Raw genomic sequence first — 13,375 nt, forward strand, 5'->3', positions numbered from 1 at the left:
CACATTTACACACAAACAGCTTAAAATATTTTATTTTTAAATCGGGTCTTTTGTGTTCTTTTCTTGTTTCCTTTTGATCCTGTTATTTTCTATTAATTCTATACCCAGGTATGTGAAAGCATCTGGCTCAGTGGTTTAGAGCATCCGGCTTACAGTTGCGATTTCCATCCCTGGATTGACCTGTGTTGTGTTCTTAAGCAAGGCACTTTATTTCACGTTGCTCCAGTTCACTCAGCTGAAGAAATGAGTTGTGATGTCACTGGTGCCAAGCTGTATCGGTCCCTTTGCCTTGGATGACATCAGTGGTGTGGAGAAGGGCGGCTGATCTTCCACAAAACAACCACCCCGGTTGGTCAAAATAATCATCACTGGCAGATTGGATGATGTCATCACAGAGACTGGTTCCCAGCCAAGTGTTTCTTCATGTTGGGGAACACAATTGTGAGGAGAATGAGGAGGAGGCTGATCAACCAAAAACTTGTGTGCTGGGACATTGTCCTACTGAAACAAGACCCCTTTCATCAGTTTTCTTGGGCATTTGGTCTTGATAGCCTTTTGTAACAGCCTCAGCACATTGGCATTTGATGGTTTGGCCCATTTGAAGGTAGTCAATAAGCACAATGTCCTTTGTATCACCTTTCCTATAGATGAAGAGACCATGGCCTTCTTTGAGAGCAGGTGAAGAGTGTCTCTGGCTCAAAGTGATGAACCCAACACTCATCCTGGCTTAGGAGACCAGCTGGATCTGCCTCAAAACAAGTGTCAGATTTTCTGTGATGTACATATATGTGTGTGTATGTATATGTATGTATGTATGTATATATATATATATGTATGTATGTATGTATGTATATATATATGTGTATGTATGTATATATATATGTGTATGTATGTATATATATATGTGTATGTATGTATATATATATGTGTGTATATATGTGTATGTATATATATGTATGTATGTATATATGCATATGTCTGTATGTATGTATATATGTATGTATATGTGTATGTATATATGTATGTATATGTGTATGTATATATATATATGTATGTGTATATATATATATATGTACATATGTATGCATGTATATGTATATATATATGTATGTATGTATATATATATGTGTATATATATATGTATATATATGTGTATATATATATGTATATATATATGTATATATGTATGTATATATATATATGTATGGATGGTGTGGCCTCCTGGCTTGCTAGTCCCTAGTCAAACTGTCCAACCCATGCCAGCATGGAAAACGGACGTTAAATGTTGATGAAGGAAGGAGTCATGCAAAAACTCGGTTCAGGAGAAGAAACCTTGAAGATGAGATTCCTGGAAACAAGGGAATACAGATTAACCTCCGACCTGGGAAGCATGTTAACAACAACAACACAGAGCCCAGAAATGAAATGGAATTTTAATATTCAAATATAAATACATACATACATAATTTATATACACTAAAGCATACATACAGTAGGAGTGAAATTAGGTAGACGGAAACTGTGAAGAAGCCCGTCAAGAACTGTACATGGAATTCAAACACAGTATTATGTTATAACACGAGTACGATGTCTGTGGGATACTCATCCACTTTTATTATGATTTAACAAAAAGTTCCTTATATAAAGGACTGTAACTGGAATTGAAAGGTCTGATCTGAAGAATAGAAGTACATATATCTGGTCCTGGTAAAAAGTGACAAAGATCCTTCATACATACATATATATATATATATATTCAAACAAACACACATAGGTGTATATATTTGAAGGGCTGGTTATGAACACGAAACCAATCAGAAATAAAGGCCTCAAGATGGTGTCATGTGCCAGGAATAAATATTGTCAAAATGATTCATGACAAATGGCCAGATGTTTCACTGCTCCACTTATTTGCAAACTCACAGAAGCAATGCATTTGGCTGCCTGTTATAAATTATATATGATAGATAAGATAGGATCCTCTCTCTCTCTCGTCCATCTCAAGATGTTCAGACAAAACAAAGCAAAATTTAAAAATTCAATCACAAAAAGCAACAACAAATAACACAAACAACTGCTTGCCTGTTGAGAATGTTGAAGATGTTCGTTTTACATTTCAATTAAAGAATTTAAATCTGAGACTAAGTATTTATAACTAGTCTCGAACTATGGAGCAAAACTGTTTGGGGAAAAGCAACAGAAATATATATATAGTTAACGATTCCATTAAAGTTAAGATCAACAAAAAAAGACAAACTCCATCCAGTGAGACACAAATACCAGTTAATGCACAGAGTAGAAAATACAAGCTGCTAATAACTGCTTGCACTGGAAACACAGGTTTGTATAACACACGTCTCCAAGCAATCTCAGGCTCTGAACACATGATTTGTTCTATTTGTATAACATACGTCTCCAAGCAATCTACAGGCTCTGAGCACATGATTTATTCTATTTGAAACCAGCACACTGATTTGAATAAAAGAGACCATGTGCTCAGAGCCCGGAGATTGCTTTGAGACAAGATGTGTTATAAAAACCTGCCTCGACCCATGCCTCCCAGCAAGAAACTATTAGTAACCCATCTTTTTATACAATGCACACCACACTGAATAATATACATCATTATATATATATATATGAATGAAATGGTTATGGTTGTGTATATAAGAGAATATTTGGAATAAAAGGAAGGAAGGTTAGAATCATTATTTCGTTAATTATTTATACAGGTACAGGATGTCTTGAAATTTTCCAAGGAAATAAAATGGAACAGAATATTTACATTATTACATCAAAGAATTTTCCCCGTAGCTCTAAGGTTTCTCCCTCAGTTCTACAAGCGCTCAAGCGACACAAATTTTTAAAGCTCTGACTGGGTTTGGGGTTATTAGTGCAGCAAAGAAGGACCAAAGCTGCAGAAGGGGCCCACTAGGCAGCTTTGGATAAAGGGGTTATACAAATAGTTTGCTGCTATTGGGATGCATATTGGGATCTGATGCTGAAAGACCCCCAAAAAGCTCCTGAGACCCCAGAAATATCACTGATGATGCATCTCAGAGCATCTTAAAACTCGTGATCCCTGTGCTGGTAGCATGTAAAAAGCACCATCCAAACATGGCCGATGCCAGCACCGCCTTGACTGGCTTCGGTGCTGGTGGCACGTAAAAAGCACCAACCGATTGTGGTCGCTGCCAGTGCCGCCTTGACAGGCTTCTGTGCCGGTGGCACGTAAAAAGCACCATCCGAACATGGCCGATGCCAGCACCGCCTTGACTGGCTTCGGTGCTGGTGGCATGTAAAAGGCACCAACTAATCATGGTCGCTGCCAGCTTCCCCTGGCATGTGTGTCGGTGGCATATAAGAAGCACCCACTACACTCACAGAGTGGTTGGCGTTAGGAAGGACATCCAGCTGTAGAAACTCTGCCAGATCAGACTGGAGCCTGGTGCAGCCTCCTGGCTTCCCAAACCCCAGTCGAACTGTCCAACCCATGCCAGCACGGAAAACGGATGTTAAACGATGATGATAATTCTCAAGAGAGACATTTTTAAATGTTGTCACGTGAATATTTTATATTTCATTTCCTTTGAAAATTTGAAGACTTCTACCTGTATAATTAATTAATGAAGTAAATAGTCCAGCCTGTATTTCCGACTAACCTTATTACCTGTGCGTGTGTGTGTAGCCCCACCCCTCAAGAATGACCAGTGAGTTGCAGTAAAGGAGTCACTGCCGGTCAGAGAGGCTTTCATCCGAGTTTGGCTGGATGAGGGCCTCCATCCTGACCTGGTGGACAACAACTTGTATTATCCTATCAACATAAATGGCATTGAACAAGAAGACACAGAAGAATCCCAAACTAAAAATAAATAAATGAGATTACAATAATAATCACACAAAAAAAACCCCCCAAAAAACATTCAATAAAAAAAAGCGGAAGAATAAGAGTTGGGATGAAAGAATGAGTTACGAGGATGGAACCACTGGAAGATCAGGAAAAAAAAATAATGCCTTTTGGGGTTAGTTCTTACCCCCTTACTTGCTGGGTTCACATCCCACTGAGGCCAATGCTGCCTTTTGTCCCTTTAGGGTCAATAAAACACCAGTCAGGTATTGAGGGAGGGGGAAGTGTCATCAGTATTATTGAGCACCCCCCCTCCCAAATGCTAGAAATATTATTATTATTCTTCTTCTTCAGGTGGTGAGCTGGCAGAACGGTTAGCACACTGGCTGAAGTGCTTACTGGGATTCGCCTGCCACTATGTTCTGAGTTCAATTTCTACCAAGGTTGACTTTGCTCTTTTCAACCTTTCAGGGTTGATAAAATAAATACCAGCAAAACACTGGGGTGGAAGGGCGTTCAATGTAATTGGCTAGTCTCCTCCCCAACAATTTCAGGCCTTGTGCCCTTAGTTGAAAGGATTATGACAGGGAGCTGGCAGAATCATTAGCATTCAAGGCCAAAATGCTACTCCGAGTATTTTTGGTTGGTCATTTTGCCTTCCTCAACAATAATTTAATACGGACAGCAACACATTCCATCTGGCTGACCACAGTCCCTGTCTAACCGATGAATGGTATCCAAAAGCAGCCGTGATTTGGGTATCACCTGTCGGCAGGTATGGACTTCAATCTTTGTTTAATCCATCTTTTATGTTCCAAGTTCAAATTCCATCGAGGTTGACTTTGCCTTTCATTCTTTTGGGGCTCGATGAAATAAGTACCGGTTGCATACTGGGTTGGTGTAATCAACCATACCCCTACCCCGGAATTTCAGGCCTTGTGCCAATAGTAGAAAGGATTACCATTATCATCACCCTTAAAGGCAGAAAACTAACAGACTTGTCAGTGTGTCAGACAAAATGCCACAAAGGATGTGAAGGTGGACGAAAAATGTTGAGTTCAAATCTCCCCTCTGACCCAGTCAACTTTGACTTTCATCCTTTTGGGGGTCAATAGAATAAGTCGAGCTGGTCAAGTACTAGGATCAATGCAATCAACTCGTTCCCTTCCACAAATTTCCAGGCGTTGCACCTTTAGGAAGAAAGGAGATTATAATCACTTTGACTTGGTTGAGTACTTTAGTTGTTAGTTTGTGCCCTTTGCAGCAAAGTAATGTGGCTCACACCCCAGACCACATCTCTGTCATTAATAAGTAGTAGATCTGGAAGGAATCAGCCAAAGTCAGAGAGGGAAGGACCCCCACCAGGCCTGACAATGTCTGAGACAAGCCCTATTTCACAGTAGTGCAAAGGACAACCCCACCACCGAGTTGTGGGCACAAAGGCAAGACAAGGCATAGAAGGTTCATCTTTTTTGATTTCGCTCCAGTCATTGGGTTGTGGCCATGCTGGGGTATCACCGTTAAGAATTTAGTCAAAGAGATCAACACCAGCACATTTTTTTAAGTCTGGTATTTATTTTGTCAATCTCTTTTGCTAAACTGCTAATTCACTGGAACACAAACAAACCAACATTGGAGGACAAACACAAACATATACAATGTTTGGTTCCCACCCAGTCTCTGTCTACCAAATTCACTGAGCCCTAGGGATATAATAGAACGCACTTGCCCATGGTTTTCTGCAGTGGAATCGAACTAGAAATCCTGTGGTTGCAAAGCAAGCTTCTTGACCACCCATCCATGCCAGCCTCTACTTATGTAGTGGAAGTTGAGACTTACCTCTGTTGCTACTCCGAGTATTTTTGCTTGGTTGTCTCACTTTCCTCTACAACCAATTTACTGGAGTCTGGAATGGGACACGGATGGCAATGCGTTGCACCTGGCTGACCACGGTAGCCAAAAGCAGCCGTGATTTGGGTATCACCTGTCAGCAGGTTTGGACTTGGTAGCAAAGCACCTGTAGCAGGTACATCGAGTCATTCCGGTTGGCCACAGTCCCTGTCTAGCTGATCAGTGACACCTGAAACACAGCCATGTAGTTTCTATTGGCAGCAAAGCACCAATTCCACTTGGCTGGCCACATTTGCTGCCTGGTCAGTGAACAGTACCAGGTGTAAAGAGACGGTAGCAGAGCACCAATTCTTCCAGGCTGGCCACAATCTCTGTCAATCCAATAGACAGCATTTCAAAACAGTCACGGCTAGGATACCCCCAGCAGACATGTCATGATGACCTGAAGATGGTCAGCATTCCATGGAATGGAATGGTAGAAGAATAGTGACCAGTTGAAAGAAGCTGATGAAGAAAACTTGCCAAAGAGAAACCAAAGTGAAAAAGGAGTTTATTACAATGGAATCGCTCTGAGTTTCTCTGGTTTGGGATCTTTCAGGCGACCTCTGAACATGAAAACTCTGCCACATACATTAAATACTCCCTTTCTTACACCTGTCTCCACCTATTTATTGCTTTATTAATTAAAAGCCGCAATTAAAATACATCACCCTGCCATACAACCATTAACACCTGATCCCAAATTAAGAGAAAACAAAAGTGAGGTCCACAAGGTTCCAAAAATTAAGAGCGAAGGAAGGCAGGAGGGAGTACAGTTGATGGAATGGACAAAGTCTGGTGGAGCTGGCATGGTTGGAAGAGAAGATGTAGGTGACGAAAACGAGGAGACAAACTGATAGGCAGCTCCCTGGGTGCTCCACTAATCCAGCTTAACCCCAAGCCCCACCAACCCATACTTGCTGCCCCTTCTACTCATGAAATGGACCTTTATGAACGCATTCGGGACTTGCCCCACACACAAAAGACAACTGCCACAACTGGATGGTTTCAAATTTTAGCACAAAGCCAGCAATTTTAGGGGAAGCAGGTAGGTCGATATCATTGATCTCCCAGTGATCAACTGATACTGATTTTATTGACCCCCTGAAAGGAAGAAAGGCAAAGTTGACCTGGGTGGAATTTGAACTCGGAATATAAAAACCAAAAGGAATTCTGCTAAACATTTTCACTGGAACATTAACAATTCTGCCAGCTTGCTGCCTTAATAATAATAATAATCCTTTCTGTTATAGGTAAAAGGCCTGAAATTTTGGGGGAAGGGGATCGGTCGATTACATCGGCCCTGAAAGGATGAAAGGCAAAGTTGACCCCAGCAGCATTTGAACTCAGAACGTGAAGACAGCCGAGATATTGCTAAGCATTTCACCCAGCTTGCGACCTATGAATAATAACCCTTTCTATTCGAAGCAAAAGGGCTGCAATTTTGGGGGAGGGAGTTAGATTATGACATCAACCCCCAGCACATGACTGATATTTAATTCATTGCACCCTGAAAGAATGAAAGGCAAAGTCCACCTTGGCAGAATATATTTAATAATAATAATGATGACGGTTTCAAATTTTGGCACAAGGCCAGCAATTTCGGGATGGGGTGGGGGAGGGGAACTCAGTACGTGAAGACTGACTGCTGCTAAGCATTTTGCCCTAAATTTCGGCAGAGGCCCTAACAATTTTGAAGGTGCTCAGCTGGTACTTTATTTCATAAACAGCAAAAGAACGAGAGGAAAAGCTGATCTGAGTGGGATTTGAACTCAGAATTTTGGTTGAGAAGATCCAGGAAGAAAGAGCAGAAAACATTTTGTGCAGCAAGCGGATGGTTTTATAAAATAACAACAACAATAGCAACAAGAACAACATAATGCTTCGTTTCATAAACTGAGAGAGAAGAGATGGGGAGAGAGAATCCAAAATCATAGGATAAGATTTGAACCCTTACCGCAAAGGACTGTAAAGGGTGCCTTTTAGATACAAAGAAAAGAAAAAAAAAGGAAAAAAAGGAGACACCCTCCACCGTACCAGCAACTATAAGTCATAATGATGGTGATGATTATGATGATGATTGTGGTGGTGATGATATTGATGATGATGATGTGTCCACTTCAGTGCAACTGGGATAGGACACTAGAGATGCTAGGGTTTACTTTGCTGTCTGGAAATTTGTGTCACAGTTGGTCAGCTGCAATGGCTTACTGAGCCATATGTGTATATATATATATATATATATATATATATATATATATACACACACACGTGTGTGTATATATGAATATACATATATTCATATATACTCACACCCATGAATATATATATACACATATACAAATGTGTGTGTATCCACATATGGCAATCCACGACTGAGAGTAAATGTCTTCATTTCGCTAAGAGAAAGTCAGTGGGGGTGGGTGGGTGCTGGGAGTCCCAGGGTAGTTCTGTTGATTGGGGTGTCCAGGGTATCTTCTCTTTACACAGTTCATATAGTAGTAGTGGTGGTAGTAGTATTTCACTGGGCCACTCCCCAGACCATACTGCAGCAACCTTTCACACACACACACACACACACACACATACATATACTCATACCAACATACACCCGTGTCAGAAATTTATCATATACCGACCCTCCCCCCCAACGCACACGTGTATATATGTCTGTGTGTGTGTATATAGGGGTGTGTCCATGTCCCCATATAGAGAACCCGGCATCGTCCATCAACGAAGATGTGTTGTTGGTTATGATTTCCCATCGACTTCAAAATGTTTGTAAATTGCTGTTACGTAAGCTATCACAGCTTGCCAGTCGGGACGTTCCATAGCGACCATGTCGTTGATATTCTGCAAAGAGAAAACAGCATTCATTACACACACACACACACAAATATCGTCCACAGACGAGATCCAGACATTCTCCGTAGAGAAGATTCAGGCTTAGACTCCGATGTCTTTACAGGGGATCATTCCACAAGGTAAAGAAATGCAATAAGAGGGGCCAGGTTGAGCAGGCATACAGGTAATATGTTCTCCTCTTGTAAACAAGACCCCCAAAAACATCTGTTTTATATAAATGAACAAGCTGTTGGTACGTTCACAAAATTCTAATCAACAAATTCAAGAAACAAATGAAACTGCGAATAATAATGAATGTGGGTAGGAAAAATTGGATACATCAAGTATATTAAACATAAAAAATTATATTTAATGTATTTAATTTGTTTATCCTCATAACTGTGCTCTAATTGAGCTAAGTTCCAATTTATAATTTCAGTGGAGGCAATACCAGCAGAAAACTAGAGGAACATGACCTATTATCCAGTAGAACATTCAATATATATGTGTGCAATTTCATTGGGCATTAATAAATCAATATAAAGTTCCTGATAACACAGCACGAAAACACACAAGTATATGAACTTACAAATATTCAATATTTAAAATACGTTGGCATTATAAATATATGTTTCTTTATTACCCACAAGGGGCTAAACACAGAAGGGATAAACAAGGACAGACATAGGTATTAAGTTGATTACATCGACCCCAGTGCGTAACTGGTACTTAATTTATCGACCCCAAAAGGATGAAAGGCAAAGTTGACCTCGGCGGAATTTGAACTCAGAACGTAATGGCAGATGAAATACGGCTACGCATTTCACCCGGCGTGCTAACGTTTCTGCCAGCTCGCCACCTTTTCGTTTACAGCACCAAGGTTTCCCAAGCGGTCACCCATCTAAGCTGTAACTAGGCTTGACTTTGCTTAACTTCAGTGATCGGACGAGAACCGGTGTTTTCAAAGTGATATGGCCGTAAGCTATGTTGGCATTATAAATATATAAATAGATATACAAATAGATATAAAATGTCGATATGATATAAAAACTTGTAGTTATTTAAAAATATTCAAAAATGCTCGATACAAGGTAATAAAGATTCACAAGTAACAACACAGAGTCCAGTGGAAAATTTGAGACTATACAACATTAACAGGACATACTAATATACGAAAATATGTTCCATCTTAAATATTAAATATATATATGTTCATATACTTGTTGGGGGGTCGGTTTTAATACTGTATTATCTGGAACTTTATATGTCCAATGAAAGTACACATATATATTGAGTATTCTATTCCGCTGGTATTGCCTCCATTGAAATTTTTTTGGGGGTTCAGTCCCACTGCGTGGCACTTTGGGTACGTGTCTTCTGCTATAGCCCCGAGCCGACCGGAGCTTTGTCATTGAATTCGGTAGGTGGAAGTTACTGCCATGTGTGTATGTGTGCGTATAGCTGCTCAGTGCCTCTCCAAAAGAGAGAGAGGGATATATGTATATAAATTAGAAAAAAACCCCACCTTTTATCAATTCAAAATGAACAATTAAATTACACCATCTAGAAAATTACATATAATAGAAATATTAAAAATAAAATAACAATAATACACCAAATACATACGTTTTTATTATTATTTTGCAATTTACTTAATCATAGGTATATTATTGTTATTTTAATTTTAATATTTCTATTATATGTAATTTTCTAGATTGTGTAATTTAATTGTCCATTTTGAATTGATAAAAGGTGTTTTTTTCTAATATTTTATATATATATTATATTTTGTGAAATTTGATTTAGTATTTCTAAATTGAATTTTTCCCTGTAAGTTAGGAATAATATTCCCTCAAATAATAATTATATATATATATACACACACACACATACATACATACACAGAATCCATAGAGGAGATCCAGACATTTTCCATATACAAGGCAGTCGTGCTCAAAAGACACAAACTTAGATTCTGTCTTTACAAGGGATTGATTCCATGGGGTAAAGAAGAACTATAAGAGGGATCAAATGGAGTCAGTGTAGAGGTAATTATGCAGATAAACAGATATGTTAAATATATTAAATTCTGACAAGTAGGTTGGTATGGGTCAGCCTCGTCTGGCACCTGTGTCGGTGGCACATAAAAAACACCATCCGAGCGTGGCCGTTCGCCAGCCTCGTCTGGCACCTGTGTCGGTGGCACATAAAAAACACCATCCGAGCGTGGCCGTCTGCCAGCATCGTCTGGCACCTGTGTCGGTGGCACATAAAAAACACCATTCGAGCGTGACCATCTGCCAGCCTCGTCTGGCACCTGTGTCGGTGGCACATAAAATCACCCACTACACTCTCGGAGTGGTTGGCGTTAGGAAGGGCATCCAGCTGTAGAAACACTGCCAGATCCGACTGGCCTGGTGCAGCCTTCGGGCTCCCCAGACCCCAGTTGAACCGTCCAACCCATGCTAGCATGGAAAACGGACGCTAAATGAATGAATGAATGATATCTAATTTGTTTATCCACATAATTACCTCTATATAAACATATATATGAATCGAACGGCTTTTGTGTGTTTCTTAAATGGCTTATAAACACCTTCCACGCTGCAATTGTTTTCGTTTCAGCACACGATCTCAGATCAAATTACTTGCTATGTGAGTACATCTTCGTAATATATTTATATATATGTATAACTAATGTAGGATAAAATTTTTTTCGAAAAAAAAATTTTTCTCAAAATACCTTTAAACGTTAAATTTATAAATAATTTACAAAATAAGGGCAAAAAAAAAATTCTAATGCCAAATATGCCGAAAAAAGACAAAATTGTCAATAACATTATAATTATAATGGTTATTGACAATTTTGTCTTTTTTCGGCATATTTGGCATTAGAATTTTTTTTTTTTCCCCTTATTTTGTAAGTTATATATATGTATGTATGTGTATATATATATATGTATGTATGTGTGTATATATATATATATATATATATATATATATATATATGTGTTTTTAAGTTATAGTAAAAACAATTTTTACATTAATCTGATGGGTTACTCTGTACTTTTGTAGAGGACGAATTTATTATTCTCCTACAAGAACATTGTTGACAGTGATTTCAGAGTTTCGGCCAGTTAAGCCATCATCAGATGATGGCTTAGCTGGTAGAAACTTCGAAGTCACCGTCAACAGCATTCTTGTTTAGGAATAATACATAAACATTTGTATAAGTGCATGTATGGCTTTGTGGTGAGAAATCTGCTTGCCAAAGATATCGTTCCGGGTTCAGTCCCATTACATCAACCAAAGCCTTGTGAAAGAAGGCCATCATTGTGTGCATGTGTGCAAGTGTCTATGTTTACCCAGTGTGGCGTCCCTTATGTAAAAATACAAAAAATGTAGATCAGTAATTATAAAAACCAGATGGAAATATCTAGTGAGGTGGGTGAGGACTAAAAGCCTTCGTGGCAGTGCTCCAGCTTGGCCACAGTTCACTGACTGAAATCAATAAAAGAGAGTATAGAAGTGCATTGTGTTAAGGTATTGAGTCCAGTGTCTCAGAGAAGAAGAACAACATTGTGAAGACGTAGAGGAGGTGGGTGAGAGTTTGAAGGTAGAGAGTTGCAGATACTCACAAGATTTGATGTAATCCCAACAGACTCGGCCGCAGCAAAGGACAACGTGAAGTTTCTCCGCTGAAAGATAGAAATTGCTTTTAGAATTGAATACATCCATCCACCTCATCATCATTTAATGTTCATTTTCCATACTGGCAGGGGTCAGACTCACGATACCAGAGGGCGGACACTCTCCTATCCTGATGTAATCTCCAGGGATACAGGCATCCAGCAACAGGACCTCTGTAATGCTATAGTAAATTCCATTGTCTCGACCACGGTTGAACAATGATGATGATGAAGCTCCAGTCTGATCTTGGCTTCGTTTCTATGACTGGATGCCCTTCCTAGTGCCAACCACTCTAAAAGTGTAGTGGGTGCCTCTAATGTGTGAGTGGCACGAGTGCCTCTTACATGTCACCAGTACTGACCATCGCAAGAACTTAGGAACTTTGAGGGAGATGAATTAAATTGTGACTGTTTCGACAATGGAGACTGAAATTTAAGATTTTTGATGAGAAACAAAAATTATTCTTATTGTAAAGAAAAAAATATTGTTATTAAGAATGTGTGTGTGTGAAAATTGTGAACTGTATACAAGTGGTGTCACCTGTTTCCAATCAGTGAAAACATGTCAGGTCTTGAGTGAAGATCATCTTGAGGGTTGGCAACAGAAAGGGGCCAACTGTCAGTAGAAAACCTGCCCCATGTAAACATGGTAAAATGGGCATAAAAAACAATGATGACGATAACGATGTACACACACATGTAGATATCGTAGCCATAGCTCTGGGTCCAGTCTCACTGTGTGCCACCTTGAGCAAGTATCTTCTACAATAACCGTGGGCCAACCAAAGCCTTGGGAGTGGATTTGGTAGAAGGAAACTGAAAGAAGCTTCCGTGTCTGTGTGTATAATGTATAGTAAATGCACAGATGAACTTTGGAAAACAGGCACAGAAGGTCCCTGACTTCTCGTCTGTTATCAGTCAGGAGGTCAAATGTAATTTCGTGCTGTGCTTAATCCTCTGGCCGATAACTCATGACCTTCTGTCTGTCTGTGTGTCCATTAATGCGATGCTACACACCCTTAATTTTATTTACAGTAAGTTGTTTATATGTGTGTATCATCATCATCGTTTAACGTCCGCTTTCCATGCTGGCATGGGTTGGACG

General features: G+C 39.5%; 1 protein-coding gene and 1 pseudogene across 4 annotated transcripts in view; both read right to left on the reverse strand.

Moving 5' to 3' along the window:
* Positions 1-7,067: 7,067 nt before the first annotated feature.
* Positions 7,068-13,375, reverse strand: part of LOC115226186 (cytospin-A) — a 193,900-nt gene continuing 187,592 nt past the window's right edge. For all 4 annotated transcript variants that reach the window (XM_036514995.1, XM_029797190.2, XM_029797192.2 and 1 more), the window contains 2 exons: positions 12,220-12,279; positions 7,068-8,590 (listed from right to left, as the gene is read on the reverse strand). In XM_036514995.1, coding sequence (XP_036370888.1) covers positions 8,489-8,590; positions 12,220-12,279 — 162 coding nt within the window. In that variant the 3' untranslated portion in view covers positions 7,068-8,488. The remainder of the gene's footprint in view (positions 8,591-12,219; positions 12,280-13,375) is intronic.
* On the reverse strand, positions 9,446-9,564 carry LOC115226262 (annotated as a pseudogene).

This window comes from Octopus sinensis, linkage group LG29 (assembly GCF_006345805.1).
Source record: "Octopus sinensis linkage group LG29, ASM634580v1, whole genome shotgun sequence".
NCBI classification, from domain to species: Eukaryota; Metazoa; Mollusca; class Cephalopoda; order Octopoda; family Octopodidae; genus Octopus; species Octopus sinensis.